At 40.1% G+C, this 23,530-nt stretch overlaps 1 protein-coding gene and 1 long non-coding RNA gene across 6 annotated transcripts in view; one reads left to right on the top strand and one right to left on the bottom strand.

Annotated features, from left to right (window-relative positions):
* Nucleotides 1-8,574: 8,574 nt before the first annotated feature.
* LOC119911672 lies at nt 8,575-17,419 on the bottom strand. The gene is made up of 5 exons (XR_005445954.1): nt 17,358-17,419; nt 11,455-11,649; nt 10,527-10,601; nt 9,369-9,458; nt 8,575-8,906 (listed from the first exon to the last, which is right to left on the bottom strand). It is a non-coding gene; the product is annotated as an uncharacterized LOC119911672 (long non-coding RNA).
* A 515-nt stretch (nt 17,420-17,934) lies between these two features.
* LOC119911619 (coxsackievirus and adenovirus receptor homolog) overlaps nt 17,935-23,530 on the top strand; it is a 185,895-nt gene continuing 180,299 nt past the window's right edge. For 2 of the 5 annotated variants that reach the window (XM_038730550.1, XM_038730549.1), the window contains exon 1: nt 22,104-22,258. In XM_038730550.1, coding sequence (XP_038586478.1) covers nt 22,108-22,258 — 151 coding nt within the window. In that variant the 5' untranslated portion in view covers nt 22,104-22,107. Of the gene's footprint in view, nt 21,713-21,752; nt 22,259-23,530 lie in introns of those variants that run through there. The other 3 variants (XM_038730553.1, XM_038730551.1, XM_038730552.1) reach the window with 3 other exon arrangements.

Raw genomic sequence — 23,530 nt, 5'->3', positions numbered from 1 at the left:
CACAGATCTCTTTCCACCCCGTATCATATATTCAACATGATTTTGTTGAAGTGTGAATGTGTAAATCTGCAGTTTAGGCTCTCCACCATGAGGGTCTGCTTCATCAGCTCAAACAATTTCCCCCTTCAAAGATTGCTACCTTACCGCGGTGGAGGGGTTTGCGTGCCCGTGAGCATGAAGTTTTTCTATCAGCACAACTTTAGTCAGGTCTCCCATGAATTGGTCTCATGGACGGGTCAGACTAAATGCAATCTAATCAAAATACCACACCAGGGATGGAAAGTACGACAATATTCTACTTAAGTAAAGTAAACTGTCTGAATTACTAAGCTGCACTCAGATACAAGTAAAAACTAGTTAAATGTGCTGATTATGAGATCATGATGATATTATATTAAATTAAAGAAGCTTCAGGCTCCAAAATAAAGTGCATTAACTTGTCAGTGTTCACAGTGGAACATTTATTTCTATAGACCGCACTCTGCAGCTGTTCATCCCACTAATGATCAGTTATAAATATCCATCCAGCTTCCTCTGTAGCTTCGCTGGAATTAACCAGAAAAGAGACAAAACTCTGACGATCAAACAAAAATGTCTGACAGTAAATAAAAAGAGCTGTGGACACTGCAGCAGGTGCAACACGCTTCATTAAGCTCCATTTAATAAGCTGCTACTTAAACAGCAGAATAAAAGCATCAATAAGGCAGCACAGAGATCTAGAGACAATATAAACTCCACAGCAGCTGCAGCAGATAAAAATACTGAGGTGCAAGTAAAATATCTTTTAAAACAATCAGAGAGCAGACTATAAAAGTACTTTGTTACAGTAAGGAGAGTAAATGTAGCTGGTTGTTTGCAGCCTCAGCACTGATGTATCACAGGGAGCTTCATGAACAGATTAACCAGCTTTAAACAGAAACAGCTTCTGATGTCTGAAATGTCAGCAGACAGAGCGCAAACCAAACCTGTTGAAACCAGGTGGAGGAGGTCTGGGTGTGTCTCAGATCACAGCTAATCATACATTGAATCTGTATTGTGAATTTGAATATTATATTATGTTTTCCTTTGTAATTTGATGGTGCCTTATACAAACCTGTGGTGTCGAATAATTTGATGTTTAAGCTAATGATATTAAATAATGTAGCCTTTCTATCTACAAAGTAGAGTCACATGATCTGTACAGACGGACATGAAGTCATAAAATAACATGAATAATGCAAAAGCACACGTGATGTGTTAATAAAATGAGGTAGGGACTAGATAAACATTTCTGAATGAATAACTTGCACTCTGCACAAAACGATACTTTTTACTGTTTAACTGTTTTTATGTACATGTGTATGTATATATTTGCAAACAAATGAAAAAGACTACCCTGTGGTCAAAGCACTTGATATAACTCAGTAAGTCTGTCTGTACAGAGTTCACTGATTAAGAAATAAAATGGAATAAATGATATTACAGAAAGACATGGTTATGAAATAATGTGAATTATAAAAGTTAGATAAAACGAGGTATGGAATTTAAACACATTTCTGAATAAAAACAAGTTCAGTAACAGCTGACTGATATTCAATTGATTCAAATTTGCTTTATTTGCATGAATGTCAAACAACAATATTGCCAAAGTTTAAAAGATAATACAAATAACAATTCTTTTCAAATTAATAATTGAATAAAATTAAAAATATGAAAATAAAATAAATAAAACAGTAATCGTGTGTGTGTGCTCATTGGTCAGCAGTATGTAGTAATTTTTATGTATTAATAACAGGACTTTAATGAGTAACTGAAAGAAAAATGAAACAAAACTCTTCAGAAAAACTCTCCTGTCCGGTTCTGATATTTTACCTCTTCAGTCTGGAACAAATAATAGTTTAAATGGAAACTTGAGCTGTTTCTTTATGGTTTGGGTCGTGTTGTTTTCAGGACACATTTAGTTCTGTGATCAGGTCTGTTGCTCCTCATTTATCAGATAGTTTCCCCTCAAGACTGCAGAGAAGTGAGAGGAGCGACAGAGAAGATGATGGAGGATCAGATCTGGGCTCTGAGCTGATCTCTCAACACAGACTCTCTCCCAACTCATCACATATGGACGCTTGGACCACTTGGCACCACTTTTTACCACCCTGGGTACCCGCCCTTTTTATTGTGTTCATTACGTGACTTGACTTATGTAGGTTCGACATAACAAACAAAACTTAAATAAACACAATCAATGTTTTTGTTTCACACACCAGTCTCCTGGGTGTGAGTCCCATCCTCCCTGAATCACCTTCTTAAGCTTGATTTATACTCCTGCGTAGGGTCACCTGTTCAGCAGCGAATTTTAGAAATGAATCCACTTTACAGGAACAATAATTAACCTGAGGAGTCAAGAACCAGACAAACTGAAAACACTGCGGTGGATAAGAGACATGCCTTTGGTGTGTGAGACCCAGGTTAAATCCCCCACTGTGACACATCCACCAATGTGTCCCTGAGCAAGACACTTAACCCCTCGTTGCTCCAGAGGCGAGTGACCTCTGACATGTATAGCAACTGTAGTTCGCTTTGGATAAAAGCGTCAGCTAGAATGAATAAATGTAAATCCCTCTTAGACCAGAGCGCTGCATCATATTGGCTATTAAAAAATAATAAAAACAAAGCAGGTCCATCCCGACATTTTAACTGATTATGTTTTCATAACAGCATCTCAATGAGGATGATTTTTACGAAGCATATAACGTTTTTTAACGATATTGTCTGAGATAAAAAAAAATTAAGCAAGTGTCTCGACTTTTGAACTAACGTTACTGTTTTGCACATGGATTTATAAGAGAAGTATTCAATGCTTTAAAAAAAACACAATCTGTTTATTAACGCCTCTCTCTCCTGCTGAGTGGATGCTTCACTAACAGTAAAGTTAGCTGCCGGAGTTTCTCTCTACAGGCTATTTTTGCTTTAGCAGATGCTTCGATACAAAATAGTTTGCGGTTGAAAGCTTTTTGCTGGTCTCACAACGTTTACGAAGACCATGTTCTTTGCATCTCTGAGTGTGACACAGCTACGTCAGGCCACATGGCAGCACTTACCTCCATGGTTGGATCAGCAATAGACTTGATGCAATTTGGTGCAATTTCAACACAGTCATAATTAATAATCTTCGAATAAACCAGAGAACAGCTGAACTCTGGAGGTTAACCCTGTGCGCAGATGTAATGTTCACACACCCCTGTGAAGGTTAGGGTAAGGTGCTTTTAGCGGCAGTCGATGCCTTTAACACTAACATAGTTAGCTAGTTAGCTACACATGTGGCCATGTAATGTAGCTAATTAACTCTTATGAAGCTAATGTAGCAAACTTAGCTAATGCTAAATTAAAGGTTAATGGGTTTCAGGCTCACAGTGAGTTCCTTTTCTGTAGAAGTGAATCTAAATATTGTTTACCAGAGTCTGAGCTGTTGAACCTGTTGTTACACGTCTCATTGTCAATGTTCAGCCAGAAACACAAGCCTGAAATTAACACCCATGAGTCATACATTATCTCCTCAGACACGTTTTCTTTAAGACATGTCGTGGCAAACAGATTACTGATCTGAGCTGGAAACTAAACACGCCCAAGCTTCCAGGCAACCGCCTGTTTTATGTCCTCAGGGAGCTCTCCAGAGCATTTTTTAAAAACAGGAAGCTCACAGTCTGACTTCTCTCTTCATATCAATAGAAAAACAGATCAGTTATTTGTTGACTTTTGAACAGTGTCCTGCTTCTAGAGCAGAGTCAGTAAAACCTAATAAAAACAGGATCATTAACTTCCTTTAACTGTAACTCTGTAGCTGAGAAAGGAAAGTAAAAACAGATGGCTCTAAATGCCTGTCTGGGCCTGACCCTAAAAGGGCGGACTGTGGTATGAGGCAGCTCTGAGCTCATTTTTAGTCTGAATCAGGATGTGTGTTCAGTCCTCCTGCTTTACTATTGGTCGGTAGAAACTAACAAACATAAACCGACTACTGCTCTTACAGTTATTTATATCTGTCGCCATTTTGTGAGTCTTTTCCCAGAAGAACCTGAATGTAACTGTGAGATGTTTTTTTGATAAAATAACCTGCAGGAACTGATCTGAAGTTTCTTGTTTACGTGCAGACGGACAGATGCAGTGAAACAGTTTGTCACGTGTAAACTCTGCAGGATGCTCACTTTGTGTCTTTGTTGCAAAATGGCGGGACTTTCAGAGGGAGTAGTTTGTTATGAAGCCGCACTGAGCTCATTGTAACTTCCCCATCCCCCACGTCTCAGTCTGAATCAGGATGTGGGTTCAGTTCCTCGTCTTCACTGCTGCTGGGTAGAAACTAACATGAGAACAGACTGCCGCTCTTTTTATTCATTTATATCTGAAGTTTTATATCAAACACCAAGTTGAGAGTTTAGATCTTCTGTTTCTGTCAGACTGAGCTGAACTCAACACTTCACTTACTGAAACATGATCTCATCTGCTGCTGTGGGCAGAATCACTTTGAATAGCTTTGGCTGTCTGCTTTGTATTTGTGGTCGTGGACACGATGGTGATTCACATGACAAAAGTCCCTAGCAGTTTTTTCCCCCCGCAGCAACACATCAGACTCAAATGTTCTGCTGTGATGAATTTCCAGAAAACAGAATGAATAGTCTGACTGCAGCTGTTAACATGGAGGTTTCTGTTCCTCTCACAGAGCTCAGTCTCTTCAGTTTAATTTAACATTAGAGTTCAGCTGCTGGTTTTCTAACAACACAGTTTCTCACAACAGCGAGATCACCCCTCACATTTTAGTAAATATTTGATACATTTTCATATGACAACACTGAAGAAACGACTCTTTGCCACAGTGTATCACCATACAGCTCAGTGGTGCTTTCAGGGACATGATGTAAGTTTGAAACAACATTGTTGAAACTACAGAGGAATTATCAGGGGAAAACGCAGATCTGAGTCACGGTCACACTAATTCAGTTTAGACTCCAAATAAGGAACCACATTTTAGCATTTCACAGTGAATCATTCATCTCGTTAACTCTCTGTCTCCCTGTGAGCAGCGGCAGGATAAACTCGTCTCCTCCCTCATGATCCAGTCTGCAGTATTTCTCGTGTGACTTCGTGATAAAGACTGATTTGAATCCCAAATGTGGAGGCAAAGTGTTTCAGCCGCTGTTGAACTGAGAGCAGATCAGGAGCTTCAAACTCTGGCTGACTGGTTCACTTTAAGAGGGAAACATGATGCGGATCAGTTTAGTTTCATTTCTCTTCCAGACTTCACGCCGCCTCGTTTCCTCCACCCTCCATATTGAGCAGCTTGAATGTTCACTCTCTGATAGTCAGTTTCAAAATGGATCCACAGATGTAAATGTATTAAGACACACCCTCATGGTTTTTATAAAAGAAGTATAAGAAAAAAAACAACAAAAAACCTACTGAACATTATTGATGTGTTAAATTAATAGAAGAGACCCCTCAGCTGTGTAGTTTGTTAAATTCAATTTAATTGTTTCTGTCTTTAATTGGTTTTAATTCTTACATTGTGTGATCCATTTTCTAAAGAGTCTACTACTGATGATGAATCACTTGCCAAACAGCCTATAATTAAAGCCCCTTTTCCACTGCACTCTACTCGCCTTTGTTTGGTTTTCTATTGATGAAAAGTTGCACCTGTACCTGCTTCCAGGTGCTTTTTTTCATAAGTTTTGTTTAACGGTGGACGAACTTTAACATTACAGAGTTGTTGTTTTCTTTTAGCTTGAAATAATCTCATACTTTGGACACTTTCTTCTTCGTCCCTCGCTGTTTTCTCTCTTCCTCCGCTTTGCAAACAGCAGAATCATAATCACGTCGTGTTCACAGCGTCAGCGCGATGTGCAGTTATAAATGTCCGTGTGCGAAACAGTATATGTGTATAGTTATATGGATTAAGCGAAACATCGATGCAAAGAATTTGCAGTAATCGATTTAATTGATTTAATCGTTTTAATCGATTAATTGTTTCAGCCCTAGTGCCAACCGGCGGGAGGAGCGTGTGAGGCCGGCCGCTCACAGAGCCCTCTGCTCCCGCCGTCACACAGACCGCTGCAGCAACAACGGCAGAGGAAAACACAGCTGGAAGGTTTTCATACCGCTTATCTGTCTTTACATTCTGAGTAATGTTGAAACGTTTTAACTTAAATCAAGAGACAGCTGTTTGCGTGGGTCGCATTGAACATTATGTCGCGGCAGTTGTGTGTGGCGTCGTTATGACAACCAGCCTCATCTGCAATGGAAAACGGTGCACGGCCAAACCGAGTGGAGTCGAGTAGAGTTGAGCTGGTAGCCTACTGGTAATGGAAAAATGGCAAAAGTCCCTCCAAGTTGTCCTCGATTACAGGGACAGGCCCAGACAGACATTTAGAGCCATCAGATCTCATCTCTCTGTTTTTATCAGGTTTTTATTGACTCTTGGTTTCATCTGCTGGAAAAAACGGCTTATGTTTCTGAAACCATTGTTACAAAAACTCCTGGTTTACCACCAGAGAGAACCAAGTTCGTCCTGTAATTTCCCTGCTGTAGGCTATTTTTATACACCCTTTTTAATACATCTGTAAATCTATGATTCCACCTTAATGAAGGCTTCTTTCTCTGTGAGTGTCACTACAAACAGTTACACCCCACTGTGTGTGACTGTTGGAGTGAACCATCGCTCTGATTCTAGAAACCTTAACTCATCATTTATTTATTATTGAAACACCTTGTGCAGCTGACTGGTTTTCCCTCAGAGTCGTGTTCATATCTTTCAGTCATGTTTAATGTGTAAATACGGTTTGGTGGGGAAATAGATTTGCACATACTTCTTCTGCCACGTGTTTCCTGGTTGCCTCAGAGACGCCACAGAGCCAGATCAGAGGAAGTTAACAAATGCTGTAAAAAAAAAAAAACTTCTGCTCTCAGCCTGAAACTCTTTGTTACAGAAAGTTTCAGTTGAAGTGTCTCCTGACGTCTGCTGAAGTTTTTAAAAATGTCTGTGGAAAGTTTTTTAAAATAATTTAAAATATTATAGATGATTATGTGTTTGTTTCTCTTAAAGCTGAGCGCTGTGACCTGAATGTGATGTTAACACATGACAGGCTGGTTCCTGATGAGACTGATGATTAATGCAGAAAACACACATTTATTAAATATTAAACATGACATCTGTCTGTTGAAAACATGTTGATCACATAACTGCCCGTCATCTAAATGTGACGTGACCAGTTTTATCTGGCTTGCCGTCAGTTTGAAAGTCAACACCACATTGTTTTCTGTTCCTGCTGATAAAACAAAGAATCTGCTCAGGGGAAGAACAAACAGACGAGCAGCAGCAGCTCTGAGTCACAGTAATAATTCAGGTCAGACGCCACATAAGAAGCTTAAATTAAAACCAGGTTTTTCTCAGTTTAACTTTGTGTCTGTGAGCAGCAGCAGGATAAACTCGTGTCCTCCCTCGTGATACAGTCTGCAGTATTTCTCGTGTGACTTTGTGCTAAAGAATGATTTGAATCCCAAATATGGAGGCAAAGTGTTTCAGCTGCTGTTGAACTCAGAGCTGATCAGGAGCTTCAAACTCTGACTGATTCTTTCACTTTAAGAAGGAAACATGAGATTTGTTTCTAGGCTTAGTTTTCTGCTTAAGAATTCACGCTGGCTGTGAGCCAAGTCTGTACAAAGAGGTTTCATTTTTGCTCTGGAGTGAATCTAAGAAAACAAAACAGAAAGCTTGGATTCAGAGGCCTTCACTGGATGTTTTTCTGCAGTTTGAAGCTAATTTAAGCTGAAAAAACGGAGAAATGAAGAATAATAAAGCAGGAAGTGTTTAGTTGCAACAGAGGAGCAGCCGCCTCGTGTCCTCCACCCTCCATCTTTACAGCATGTTGTTTTCTCTCTGGCAATCTTTGCACTCGGCACTCCCACACTGTTTTATTCTTGTTAATGTTTTACAGTTGACTTGTTGTTCACTGTTGCTCAAATACACACTATATACTGCTTTTTTCACCTCTTTATAATAGTTCTGTTTATTTTGACCTCTTTGTTCAGTTTGTTAATTTTAGCTGCAGTCTTCATACTGACTAACTCCTCATTTCTAATTCCTTCAAATTAAAAGCCTGCAGTTGTCTCCTTCTGTCTCCTCTCACTGTGGCCGTTTGGACTGAAGCTTTAGATTTGAAGCAGCAGAAATCAGCTCTCACACTGGAGACGTTATCATGTGGACTGCATGAAGGCGTGTCTGCTGTCGTTTTATAACATCTGTCGCCATCTTTATGAGTCTTTTCCCAGAAGAACCTCAAAGTGACTGTGAGATGTTTTTAGATAAAATAACCTGCAGGAGCTGATCTGAAGTTTCTTGTTTACGTGCAGACAGATGCAGTGAAAACAGTACACACATGTAAAATCTGCAGGACGCTCACTTTGTGTCTTTGTTGCTGACGCAGCTCTGTTCTCCTGTGAAGCTCCTGTGCTGCCCCCTGCTGGCTGTCTGACTGCATGTGTGGAGCTTTCACACATATCACATGACTAAATGTTGACGTTGTCAGTCAGCTGACAGACAGAACAAACTGGAAGCTACTGCAGCATTTCTCCGTCAACCAGAATCATTTATATTTAATGTTTCTGACATGTAAACGAGTATGTTGCACATTTTAAACAATTAACAGCTTGTTTCAAAATAAATAAGTCTTTTCAGCAGCTCCAACATTTAAAACAAGTTGTCTGTGTGCAGCTGCAGGACTGTAGACACACACAACATATCATTAAATAAATCATGTACATGCAGAGGTCTGAGGACCAGTTAGTGAGCAGTAAACCAGCAGCTGGACGTCAGTGGTTGGACTGGTTTGAAGGTGTGAAGCTCGGCCTCAGTGAAGAGTAGATGGCCTCTGGCTCTGCTGGAAACTCTGAACACAAACAAACAATTCAAACGTTACTAAAGATTACGTTTATTAAAAGTTTTTGGTCAGACCTCATCGTCCAATCACAAGTTCTCGTCACTGTTTAAAGAATACCGTGTTGTTTGTCCAAAGCTTTGTCTGAACTCACCGCTCCCTGTACAGCACATACGCAGCAGTTTATTTATCAGTGAGCAGAAATTCAGATTTCAGACACTAAACTTATCATCAGCATGTTGCATCATCTCTGACAGCTGGCAGTCAGCAAAATCATTTTCATCTATAAAATGTGACGCATTGCATTGTGGGATTGTAGGCAGAAAGCCATGGACTCCGATACTGATCCATATGATGTGATGATCCAAATATGTTGTTCTGTAGTGAGCACACAGACCGTCTGAAGGTTTAAACATTGTAACACACACATGAATCTCCTGCAGCTCAGTCAGTATCACCGAGGAGCAGCTTTACCTCTCGTCCTGCTCCCTCTGATGGATATTTGTCCATAACTGACGTCATTAGTTTTTTTCACTGCTGCATAAATTGCAGGTGGATCACTCTCTGGAAAAGAAAATAATATTCATATAATGACTGTGACAGTACTGCAAGTGTATCTACTGCAGTAATATGAAAACTAATGAATACTCAGAATATCAAAACTACTGCATTTAAAATAATCTCATTATCTTTATTATTCTATAATAATATTCAATAAATAAGTGAAACTGATGAAAGAGGGCTGATTCAGCTGGAGGTTATTTATGAAGCTGTAAACTGGACGAACACGGAGCTGCTTGCTTGTTTTAAAACCACTGGAAACATTTCATTTTATTCTCAAACAGTGTTTACGCAACAACACTGTTTTCTGAGCAACGTTAAAGTGAGTAAAGAGTCAAATTAAATTTAACTAGTATATAAAGGCTCAGGTGGCATTACATTAATAATACCATTTAACTACCTTACTGTACTGCTTACAGTAACAACCTACTGTCTGAATAATATTACTGAAACAAACACAACATCATTCACTAATATTCTCTGTTGGCTCTGTTTTTTTGTCTCCACCAGCTGCTGAGGGAACGATCTGGCTCTTTAGCTGCTCAATGCTCCAATTTAAACATCTGAGTAAGCACTAAAAACAAGAATGATATTATAATTTATTAAAATTGTGTTGAAATTGGGCCAATTTGTTAGTCAATGTTGAAAATTCGGACAATTTAGTGTTTTAAAGATATCTGTCAGGACTCGGGACACCCAGCTTTAAAACGGGACAGACAAACTGTATTTATGATTGTGCATATGGCCCCTCAACAGTCTGCACAGCGGTACTCTGAGCTAAATGCTAACAAACACAATGACCACACTAACATGTTGAGCAGGTACAGTGTTTCCCATGTTCACCGTATTAGTGATCGCGCACTAACATTAGTGCAGCTGGATTAAAAGTCAGAGGATCACCAGAGTTATTACAGTTCATCCTGAGGAGGGGGGCACGAATGTCTGAACCACATTTCATCACAATCCCTCCAGCTGCTGAGATATTTCACCAGCAGACAAACGTATCCATCCTCAGAGCTACGAGTCATTAGAAACACTGATGACTGCCCTGTTAAAGAGGAGCAGCTGTACCTCTCGTCCTGTTTGCTTCATGACTGACGTCTTCTCTTCTTCTCACTGCTGAGTAAACTGGAGCTGGTTCGCTCTCTGAAAAACAAAATACTTTACTATACAAATAACATTACATCATAGCTGACACCAGACGAGTACTACTGCTACAAGTACTGTTAGTGCATAGGTAGTTCAATATCAATAATATTAAAATCCATTGTGGGGAAAGTGTCTAAAATGTGTTATGTTTAAAAAACAAATGAAGGGAGGATGTACACTCTGTGTAGAGTTGACAGAAACAGTGTTTGAAACTGATGTAATTTAATATAAGTGTGTCTGCATTGCAGGATATATAGCGTAGAGAATGAGAGCTGAAGTAAAGCAGCAACACCTCGGTTTTTTTCTCTATTTTAAGCTTTCTGTCACTCTTGCGGTAAAAATGTACCAGAACAAACTGAATTAAAGAAAACAGGAAACTGGACGGCCATACAGCTTTTATTGACATACCAACACTTTCACCACAGGACACATAACACACCTACAGTCACACAGGAAGACACCTTCTGATCAAACCAGCAAACAAAACTACATAAACACCAAAACTTCATGGACTAAAGAAGATATTGTTGTTAAGGTAAAACATAAACTGCAAAAAGTAAAAAGTGAGTGTATGGATTATATAACAGACTCTAACACAGAAAGGTGGGCGTCTAAAGCTCCTAACTGTGACAAAATCTAATCTTAAATCCTCCTAGAATCCCATATTTAACCCCCCAAGAGGCCATAGATGATGCAAAAATGTTTTCACTGTCAAGGTCATAGCTCAAATCTGTCCTGACAAAGAGAGGACAACTAAGAGACAACGACATGGCTGTAAAACACCATTTAAATAATATTTAATTTATTCTAAACTCACATGTGAAATGTGTGAGTGGAATCTGTGTCTCACCTTCAGGTTTCCTGCCGACACATCGTCTCACCAGTAGCACCAGTACAACCAGTAGCACCAGTAGCACCAGACCACAGACGGACAGGACAGACGGCAGCAGTAAGTGAGGAGGAGGGGAGGAGAGAGGAGGAGAGGAAGAGGAGGAGAAGACGCCTGCAGTGGAAGATGATCGAGGAGGTCTGATGGTGGGTTTCTCTAAAGTAAATGAAAATGAGTGGAAATCATTGGAGGCATTTCTGGTCATTTCAAGTCTCTTTTGGACTCTTCTGTAGTTGATTTTCGAATGTCTTTGGTCATTTTGTGCCTATTTCTGTTTTCTTTGTTTCTATGTAGTCATTTTGTTTTGTAGTTGTTTTGTGCCATTTTGTTTCTTTCTACTAATTTTGTTTCTGTTTGTAGTTGTTTTGTTTGTCTTTGTAGTTGTTTTACATCTATTTCTGTGGTGCGTTTCCCAAAAGCGTCGTTGCTAACTACGGTAGCAACTTCCTTTGTTAGAACTTTGCAGTTGCGACGCCACTGTTTCCGGAAACCCTAGTTCGAACTACGGAGGTAACTAAGTTGGTAAATTACATGGTACGAACCATCGTTAACCCACGCAGGTGTTCCCTGAAACCCTAGTTCGTTAAGTCGTAGCCTATAGTTCGTACTACAGCTCCTGACCTGTGGTTAGAAGCTTAGGGCGCTTTCACACCTGCAGTTTGGTTCATTTGGACCAAGTGAAAAAAATTATACACTGTTGCATTTTAGTTCTGGTCCGGTTCATTTTCACACTGCAGTTTTACAAACGAACCAAGAGAAGTAACCATGAAGTTACACAGACTTACAGGTAACTTGTTGATTGGACAGCGTTGGCGATTGTCATCCTGCATCATCAGGACCCACGTGGGGAAATCAAACTCTGACTGAGAGAAGTTTGTGCAGCACTTTAATGCTTCTGCTCTGTAATAATTTATTATTAGCATGAACGGTAGCCTAATGTTAGACCGCAGACTGACCACACACCTAATGTGAATAATAACGTAAAAACAGGACATGTAGTACAGGAATAATTCATGGCTTATTAGCCTAAAGTTAGCCTGTTTTTAATAGATTTTCACCTATTAATCAAGTAAAATACCTGCGCTGACAAGTATGCCTATACGTTACCAAATGATTTTCATAAAGACAGCATGGCTTATACAGATCAAGATCTTTTTGCGGTCAGTAGATAGATTTATTGGTGGTTTAGTAATGTTCACATCTCTGCTATCATAAAATCCTGAGTTGGTTCGTTTGCTTTCACACCACAAGTGAACCGCACCAGAGTTCGTTTGAAAAACGTACCGAGACCTGCTTGAAGAGGTGGTCTCGGTACGCTTGCTTGGTCCGCTTTTGGTGCGCACCCGAGTGTGAATGCTGCATTCACACCTGTCCAAATGAACCGCACCAAGGGGGAAAACGAACTCTAGTGCGCTTCAACCCAACTAAATGAGGCAGGCGTGAAAGCACCCTTAGCTCACGGTGTTAGGAGGTGGATGTAATGTGTTTTGAGCAGGGGATGTTAGATGTTAATCCTACTGTACAAAAATATTTAAGGTGAAGTTTTTTTTAATGTAGTTGTAAAAGTAGCCTACTTTTAAATGTAGCTATTTGTCGGGTCATGGGTACGGTTGCATTATTTCAGTACTAAGTAGCCTATCTAATGGCGTTTTTCCATTTCCAGTACCAGCTCGCCTCGACTTGGCCTCGCTCCATTTTCCATTGCAGATTGTGCCCAGAGATAGTACCCCTCAATGTAGCTGGTTCAATGCGACCCACTCACAGCTGTCCCAGCAGGGTTGTAGCCAATTCTGTGGTCTGGTCTCTGCCTTACAGACCACTGGTCGCTACCACAGTCTCTGAGGGATGAATCCTTCTGTTACTTGTTACACAAACTGTGGCTGTACACATTAAAAAAGGTCAGTTTCAAGTTTTTATACAGTCTATGGTTCCAAAGTAGACCTAAAGTGACCTTAGATCATTTAAATTATCTCAACTGGCAGATGATAATTTTTTTTGTCTAATAGAGAGGAATGGATCAAAGAAATTAGATGTGTTGAGGAATTTTCTACAGTATCAGGCTTAAGAATGAACTTGAACAAATCTGTTCATTAGGCTACCACTTAAGGAATGTGAACTATCAGAAGTTAAAGATATCCCTGTGAAGAACCCAGTTACATACCTGGGTGTGACAAGAATGAAAAACTCTGCAATAACCTGAACTTCAGCCCTATGATTAAACAAATAATGAGAAAAGGTTCAACAAGTTATGAAACTTTTATAAACAACCTCTAATGGCCTGGAAATGAATAGATAGTATTTTATTCGCATGGTTGCCGTTATTCAATTCAAAAACACCAAAGTATGAAGAACACATGGTGAACCAGACTTAATCTTTTAATTTGGAGCCAGGCGAGAGAGGGCATGAGACGAGGCTCCACAGTCCTGGGTCGCTGCCACACAGACCACTGGTTGCAATACATCTTTATCATAATTCTTTGTTAAATATACTATGTTATAGATTATGCCTACTCTTATTGTTGCACTATATATTGCGGTTTGTGTGGTTATAGCCTATCTACAGTAACAAATATATCTAGATCATAATACTTTGTTAAATATAGCATACTAATTTTTGATTAACTATATTCTTATTGTTAAAATCAGTCTAGCTTGGATTCAGCCAACAAGTAGTCATCATGAGTCACCACACTTTCATTCACAGGTGATATCACAGGCCTTGTTATAAGGCAAGGACTAAAGATAGATAGATGTAGGCTATTACTGTAGGTATAACCACACAAACTGCAATATATAGTGCAACAATAAGAATAGGCATAATCCATAATATTTTAACAAAGAATTAAGATAAAGATGTATTACAGTAGATATAACCAACTGCAACCAGTGGTCAGTGTGGCAGCAGTGTGGAGCCTCATCTCACGCACAAACACACACACACAGCAGTCCACTACTTGCCCCTGATGTCTGCGATATTGCAACAAAGTTTGAGTTTCAATAGCGTGAAAATGCCACCAAAGGCTATTTCTCAAGGAGAGATGCAATTTCACCCTTTATGATAGGTATAATATTTAAGTGTTATTATTTTACGCACTGATGGCCGCCGGCACACAGTAGCAAGCATATTATCATATGTAGCGCTGCACTAATTGGAGGATGCATCAAAAAGCCAATAATGCTAAACAAATAAGCAGCAGTCAATACAGTCTAATATAATATAATAATATAGTCTAATTCTAGTTTCATGTTCGCTGGTCGCGGCCTTAACCTGTTTGTTCAAAACTGTGAGCACGATAGTGGCTGATGGTGGAGAAGTGCAGCCATCCTGTCAGTCACGTGGTGAGTAGGTAAGGTAGTTCATTAGGAAGGTAATTTATCTTTTTAATGTAAATAATAAACAGATTTGTTCGAGTTCATTATTAAGCCTCATACAGTAGAAAATTGCTTTGATCCATTCCTCTCTATTAGACAAAACAAATAAAAAATTCTGCCAGTTGAGATAATTTAAATGATCTAAGGTCACTTTAGGTCTACTTTGGAACCATAGACAACAAAAAACTGACCTTTTTTAATGTGTACAGCCACAGTTTGTGTAACAAGGAACAGAAAGGAGCCTTCCCTCACTGGCAGAGACCAGACCACAGAATTGGCTACAACCCCCTCTCAGCTTTCTCTTTTTTAAGTTAAAACGTTTCAACCTTCCTCAGAATATAAAGACAGATAAGCGGTATGAAAACCTTCCAGCTGTGTTTTCCTCTGCCGTTGTTGCTGCAGTGGTCTGTGTGACGGCGGGAGCAGAGGGCTCTGTGAGCGGCCGGCCGGCCGGCCTCACACGCTCCTCCCGCCGGCCTCACACGCTCCTCCCGCCGGTTGGCACAGGCTTCCCCCCGCAGACACTTCCTCAACTCCGAAAATATTTATCACATTTTTGTTCCACCATCACTTCTCGTAAAACTGTCAATATTCGAAATCTACACAGCTGATTTCTCAAGTGAATTTAGTGATGAAATAACGTATGAAAATTGTAAAATATAAAACTTTCTGTTGCTGGCCTCTGTCTGTAACTCGCAAAGAAAGACAAGGCAGGTTTATTTTTATAGCACATTTCAACAACAAGGTAATTCAAAGTGCAAAACATAAAACATAAAAGCAACAGGGAAATATAAAAAAGTTTAAAAGCAACATCGGGAAATTGAAATAAAAAATATACACATTAAAACAGGGACAGTAAAAGTTACAGTGCAGTGTAAAATCAGGGTTAAAAGAGTTAAATGGAAAATAAAAAGAGGCTGAGGGGTTGAGCAAATAATTGAGTTACAATTATTTTGACATGAGAATAAACAGAGAAGTTCACTTAATCTACTCTCTCTAGCTAGTCTGTACTCAGAACCATATAAATCTTTGGGTCCACTGAAACTCCAAAAACCCAGTAGCCTAAATAGTACCTGTTAGCAGGTAGAGGGGCAACTTTTCCACAATGGAAAACCAAACAAAGGCGAGTGGAGCTGGTACCCTGCAGTGGGAAAGCGGCTTTAGTGTAGATCATCTACAAGCAGCAGGTGTTTTTCTCACAGATTACCCATCTGTTCACAATAACCTAATTTAATATTAATCACCCAGAACAAAGGTTAAAGGACAAAATAGAGAATGTAAAGATATATTTTAATATTATTTCACGTAAACATTTCCAGGCTGAGGAAGATGGTTGTTCTCTAGTCTTCATTAAAAACATAAATAGAAAAATGGACAGAATAAAATTCATTCATGAAAGTACTTGTAATGTACTGAGAGCTTTTATTGCCATTATAACAAAGATAAATAGAGAACTCACGGGATTCAAACCTGTGTCTGTCCAATAGCCCATATTTAGGCTAAATAAAATGATTAGGTTATAATTTATATTGTCTCTGCGACCTGTCCAGGGTGTACAACGCCTTTCGCCCGATGTCAGCTGGGATTGGCTCCAGCCCCCTGCTGCGACCTTGTACGCAGGACAAGTGGTTGACGATGGATGGATGGACGTTTTATATTGTTGATTTTCATTAATACTGTTGTTGATTTTCTTGTTATTGCTGGTACGACTATAATACGAAAAGCCTAAATAATAAGTTAGCGTAACAATGTCACTTAATATCGGTCCCAACTGACATATTTAGGAAGAATATGACAACGTTTCGTGAGTTTCGTGCTGTGAAAGTCAGACGAAAACACCTGGAACCACGGTGGTACCAAGAAGGTACAACAGATGTTGGTTAGTTTAACGATGCATCGTACCAACATAGTTCAATGCTACCTTCAGTCGTGTACGGGAAACGCACCCCAGAAACAGACTACAACAACACACAAAACAACCGGGGGTGAGTTTCCCGCACTATGATGGAAGGTTGAACTATGTTTGTCTCATTGAGTTGTTTTGCATCTCTTTCTAGTCGTTTCATGTTTCTATGTTTGTTATATTTTGTTTGTGTTAGTAGTTGTTGTGCATCTCTTACTGGTTGTTTTTTTTGTCTCTTTCTGGTTGTTTTGTGTCTAAGTCAAAGTCTAGTTAGCTGATCCTTCACCCAGTTCACCAAATCTTAATATTTATTTTAATACACTTTTTTAATACCGTACCATTTACACTTAGAATTATCCAGCTAAAAGACATCACAAAGAAAATCTTCTTTTTCTGACCTCACGTGCTTCTCACCTCTCTGCGGTGATATAAAAGTGTACTCCAGGTTGTGTCAGCGCGCTGTGACATACTGGTACAAAATGAAACACATCTAACAACACCGATCAGAGAAGCTGATTGAGGTCAGAGGTGCAAAAGACAGAGAACCTGCTGATCATTAAATACAGCAACAGATCTTTGAGCTCCTCACCTGTGACAGAGATCCAGCTGGATGGAGACTCTCCACGACCTCTGATGTTACACTTGTAGAGGCCTTCATCAGACTTGTTAACATGGTGGATGGTCATGTGACCTGTAGGCTCAGTCCTGATGAGGGAGCCATCTTTATAGAAACCAGCTGGGAGGTTGGAGGGAGGGGTCTCTGTTTTACAGTGCAGAGTGACATCATGTCCCTCCATCACAGGGAGGACAGGACTCTGCAGGATCACTGGTCCACCTCAACACAGAGACAAACTACAGCATTTCATCATTTACACACAGCTTCATCAACACTAACTCCACAGTCTGATCTTACCAGTGACAGTGATGTTGATGGTGTTACTGGTTGCTCCGTCTCTGGACTCACACCAGTAAACTCCACTGTCCAATGGGACTGTCAGACTGATGTTACAGGAAGAACCAGCTGATTTTCCCCAGTCGTCACACTGAGTCCTGGTCTCTTTGCTTGTGTTCCTCCTCAGCGTCCATCCAGCAGAGCTGTCATCGTCCTCACAGCTCAGAGAGACAAACTGATCTTTAAACAGCTGAGAGCTGCTGGGGACTCACAGTCAGAGAGGCTGGAGGGGATTTATTGTATTTTTAGCACAACGTAATGACCAATTCAGTGTCACAAAGAAAACATCATTCAAGTTTCTGTTAGTCGGGTATGTTGATTTGGGTTCAGGTACGAGGATGAAACACAATCCAGGAGTCCAGTCTGAGCAACAGATCCTTGAGTTTGAAGGTTTATCAGATACCAAATCAGTGCACAGTTTTATAACACTACAACTATAATACTACTTAACATACTCTAACACCATTGCTGTAACATAACACTCTGGAGTGTGAATGTATCAGCCTATTTCTTGGCTCTGAGCAGCAGAAACTCCATTACGTACACTTAGGTTTTTGGAACCAATTACAAACCAGATGAACATGTTAATCAGAAGGTTTTAGAGGGGCTGGTAGGTTTTATTACCTTTGCACAGAACCATGTTAGCTGTGTCCCCCTGTTTCCAGTCTTTATGCTAAGCTAAGCTGTTGCTATGTTGTGTTAACATTAAATACTCTTTCAGCTTGTCATATAAGAACTCACCTTGGTTTGTTGTGCAGCACAGCAGCAACATCAGCACTAAAGAGAAATTACACTATGGTTGGTTTGAGAATTTCAATTAACAATTAATTAATTTAAATCTATTTTAGACTGAAACTCATGACTAAAAGTTATGAAATGGTTTTGATGGTGGAAACTTGCTACTAAAATGAAATTCAAGCGTAACTGTTTACAGTAAATCAAAGTTCAGTTGCTTTCAATAAATTAATGTATGCATTTTTACTTTAAACACCAAATATCAGCTTATAGTGGATCAATGGAGAGACCTGGAATGACCAAAGCTCTGTTACTGATATTTAACTGTAAGCACATCAAAACACATGTTGAGGCAGGATGTTTTTTTTTTGTGCCAGGAGGTGAGAATGTCGTTTAACACCGTTGAGGTTTGCCTGCAGCATTATTCAATAAAGTGACATTTGAATGAAAGATGATGTGAAGTTTTGCACTTCCTGTTAAACATAAGTTTTCGTTCTCTGCTCTTTTCTTTAGCAACACAGGAAAGTGATGACATTTTCTGAACTTTTGAAATAATAATAATTCTGCCACTCTGCTGTAAACATAATTGTTGAAATGTAGACAGTCCAGGTTGTACTCACAGAGCAGAGGAGATGTTGGTGCCATCGTAGCTCACAGTGATGTGAGATGAAGACTTTCTTTCCTCGCTGCAGTCGAACCCTCCTCCTTCCTCTGTGTGGTTTTGTTCTCTGCAGTAAACAGGAAAAAACGGATCATTCGAGATAGTTTGTTCATGTCAGCACGTCCACTATTTGGCATATTAGAGATCTGATTTATTGAGATTTACAGGAGCCTTGTTTTTACTTTTCTATCTAAAGATTTCATGTAAATGTTAAAAAATAGAGGAAACGTCAGCTTTCATCAGTGTTGTTTGAGGGCCACATTTGGCCCACGAGTCACTGTTTGCTCATCACTGCTGTACAGTTGTACCCACTTTTCTTTGCTCTAGTGTCAGTCTGTGACCTTCTGCTGGTGGAAAAAGAAAAAGAGGAAGTCTTGAAGACGTCACTGCACTTTAACCCCCTCATTGTTAGTCCTACATGTATCAGCCTCTCAAAGTCTCCGAGCAGCTTCATGTGTGGATGCTTTGCACATTTTTTTCATCAGAATAAAGTTGAAAAATAAGATTTAGGATTATTGTTTAATTTAAGACTGAATTATATAAACATGTAGATTTTTTTGAGAAATACTAAGGTGTTGCAGATGATGTCTCATTACAGGACAGTAAAACAGCGGGGGTGGTGATGGTGCAGTGGATAAGACACATGCCTTTGAGAGCCGGGTTCAATTCCCCACTGTGACACGTCCACCAATGTGTCCCTGAGCAAGACACTTAACCGCTAGTTGCTCCAGAGGCGTGTCTCTCACACTCTGTTAGGATGCTGATGTCTTCAAAGACCTGTTGGAGTCGTCTGCCTTCAGGAAGATGTGGACCAAAAACCTGCCTTCTCGCCACCTGAACCAATCAGAAGCAGGGAACATCTTGGACGTGGTGATGTCCTGGATAAACCGAAGAACCGGACTCATCCCGGGTAATGTGCCTGCTCTCTGGCCTAATGGAGTGCCCATAATGCAACTGAATATATTGTTAAGAAGGAAAAGTTTTTTTTTTTTATGTATATGTAACAACAAAGACTGTGTTTTACTGCTCTTGCGTCATTTTAAATAACAGCAACATGCAGCTGCTGCATTATGTGTTTATTCGGTGAACAAAACACATTCTCAAATTCAATATTGGACTTGTGAAATGGATGATAAGAAACACTCAATGAAACTAGAAAATCTAGTCAAAGAAGATTTTACCGCAGACTTGGGGAGGAAATGATGGAGAACAAACAAGAAGCATGTGGAAAGTAAGCAACTGAAAACTTCCCACCACCTCCCTTCAGGCTTCCTCCCAAAACATGTGCTCACTCTCTGTAAGCGCAGAGTGCACACGGGTAGGCTAGATTACTGTTATTACTGAGCATTTGATTTATTGATTGCTGTCGGGATTTAAAGAGAATTTCAACACATATTACACAAAATAAATTAATGGCCTATTCCAGCTTTGAGTACAAACAACTTTTATTGGACTGAACTTGACTTGTTACTTTTAATCTATTAGCATCCAAATAAATTTCACTCAAAGTTTTTCTGTTATCGAATACTTATATTATTTAAGGCCGTCAGTAGAGTCAACCTGTCAGGGCATCTTAATTATTTACAAGAACAATTTAAATTTAGGTGGAGGTGCCCCAAAATTAGCACGAAATCTAACCATCTTGGAATAATCCGTGAACAAGTCGGTTTGTCCGCTGTCCCCTCTCTGCCTTGTCCCTGTTGAGTCAAAAAGTAACTCACACTGATGTATCTGATTATGGTCAGCGGGGTCTTTATTTCACGTCTACAACAAATGGACCAAATGGACCTGCTTTTATAGTTTTATCATTAACAGAAAGTATTTGGCAGCTTAATAACTGAAGATCCGTCCCGAAGAACAAAAGCTAAGGAAGTTGTCTGTGAAGATTCTCAGTCATCCCGGTCATAGTTTTCCAATGAAGGTTAAAATCAAGGGCAACTGGACTTGGTTGAGGATCTTCAACCAAGTTGATTTTAACCTTCATTGGAAAAGCTAAGGAAGCCTTCATATTTCGTGTCAATGTAAACTTTATTATAAACTGATTTTTAATGGACTTCTTCTGGACTGTACTAATCTTTACTTTACTAAGCATTTTTTTTTGCATGGATATTGTTACAGAACTGTTGTAAATAAAGTTGTGTTTTTTTTTTGTTAGTGATATTTCTGAAGCCCTGATTGGCTGAGGGTCAGGAAGAGACCCGGTGCGTTTCGGTCTGGCCTCATTGTGTTTTCATTGAGAAGAGCAGCACAGAGACAAACAGGAGCGGGTCGGCCAGCCTTTCAACACCAGCCCCGATAAACCAGTGATTCTCAGAGGGGCTGAAGGGTTTGTGGTCAAGACTAAAAGCGCACCGTTTGGATCTTTTCTTTGCGCAGTTTCCAAACTGCTGCTGGTCCGGCGGATATAACATAGAGATGCAGAGATCGTGCAGGATGACCGGAGGGGTGGGGGTCCGGATTCATAATCCCATAATGGCCAAGAAATAGCAAACGACCTCTCTCAATGAATGGAGCCTCTGGTTTCCAGTATAAGTGCTTAGCAGAATGAAAACTCTGCTGAAAAGAAGCTGTTTCTACCGGAAGAGAGAGAGAATGGGTGAGTAACTCAGTGTATTGACACTGTTTATTTTACTTACAGCTGTCGTTTGTATAACTAACATTTAATTCCAGATATGTGTGATATCGGTGTGATAACGTTATCTGCAGTGCAGGGTAGCCTATTACATAAATATATATAGCCTGCTGTATAATATATAAATAAAACACACAGACTGTATAAAACCTAAGTGTGCGTGTTCACAGCTTGTTTCTGCTGCCCCCCAGCAGCTTAAACATATATCTATGAGCTCAGTAAATAAAGGTAACTACAATTCACTTTACACACTTAAAGTAAAGTAAAGTAAAGTTTCTGGCTGTCGCGTTAAATTCAAAATTCTTCTAAAGTAAGGAGTTTATAAAGTAGCTGAATTCTTGACAGAACTTAAATGCAGCATGAGGAGCTCCGCCCTTCCTTGTCAGTCTTCAGTCGTAAACAAAATCTGCAACTTAAGCGACGAGCTCTTTGCTCTCATGGCCTCCTCTGCAGATCTGCAGCTCCTGGCCTTCCACCTTTGCGTGATCTTTCTGCGCTCTGCATCGGAAGGTGAGCTGCGTCTTCGTACGTGTGTGTGCACACTTAAAGCTAGCTGATCCGTGGAGAATGTAGGTAACAGTGGTTTTCATAACTTGCATGTTGTGGGACCTTGTTGACAGTTCAAACTGCAGCTGCTGCACAGTTACTGATGATTATTTTACTGTAGTCATAACTGTTACAATATTGTTAAAATATGTTTTATTATTGAATTATACTAGTATTGGGAAGAACACGAAGTTGCGTTTGTTACACATACAGTATATGTATAACAAACGCAAGTAAATTCATTGTTTAAATAGTTTTTTATGAATCGATATTGGCTTCGCTGCATCTGCTCTGCAGATGAACGTGACTTTCCTTCTCCCTCATGCACCTGCAATCAAATCAAATACTACAGCAAACATGTAATTATTGCAGCTCTAGATATATGGCTTTCTTAATTTGTTTTGGAAAATTGTAGGTAAACAGTGATCAGAATCAGCTTTTTTGCCAGGTATGTGATCCGCTGACAGGTGGAGGCTGGCACAGAGAGCTGGGTGGGTTTGGTGCTGAGGGTGTCCGGGATGATGGTGTTGAACGCTGAGCTGAAGTCCACGAACAGGATCCTTGCATATGTCCCTGGAGAGTCGAGGTGTTGCAGGATGTGATGCAGACCCAAGCTGACAGCGTCATCCACTGACCTGTTAGCCTGTAGGCAAACTGCAGGGGGTCCAGCAGGGGGCCTGTAATGTCCTTACAGGTCTTTCAAAGGACTTCATGACTACAGATGTCAGGGCGACAGGCCTGTAGGGTTTTATGGGGACCAGGAGGGAACTTCACACAGCTCCAGTGATTTGTTGCAGATCTGTGTGAAGATGGCTGCAGCCTCAAAAACACTCCAGTCAGTGCAGTCAAAGCAGGCCTGTACCTCCAGCTTTGACTTGTTGGTCCATCTTTTCACAGTCTTTACAACAGGTTTAGCAGATTTCAATTTTTGCCTGTGTGTCGGGAGAAGATGAACCAGACAATGATCAGAGAGTCCCAAGGCGGCACGGGGAACAGAGCGATAGGCGTCCTTTAATGTTGTGTAGCAGTGGTCCAGTGTCTTAGTGTCCCTGCTTTGACAGTTAATATGCTGTCTGTACTTTGGAAGTTCATGGCTGAGGTTTGCTTTGTTAAAGTCCCCAAGAACTATGAGCAGGGAGTCTGGATGTTTTTTCTCCACGCTAGTTATCTGGTCGGCCAGGTGTAGTAACGCCTCACTAACACAGGCCTGAGGTGGAATGTAAACAGCGACCAGGA

The sequence above is a fragment of the Micropterus salmoides genome, unplaced genomic scaffold (assembly GCF_014851395.1).
Source record: "Micropterus salmoides isolate LMB-PRFRI ecotype aquatic unplaced genomic scaffold, ASM1485139v1 Ms_hic_scaffold_2, whole genome shotgun sequence".
Taxonomy (NCBI): domain Eukaryota; kingdom Metazoa; phylum Chordata; class Actinopteri; order Centrarchiformes; family Centrarchidae; genus Micropterus; species Micropterus salmoides.
This window is presented reverse-complemented; position numbering and strand designations above follow the sequence as displayed.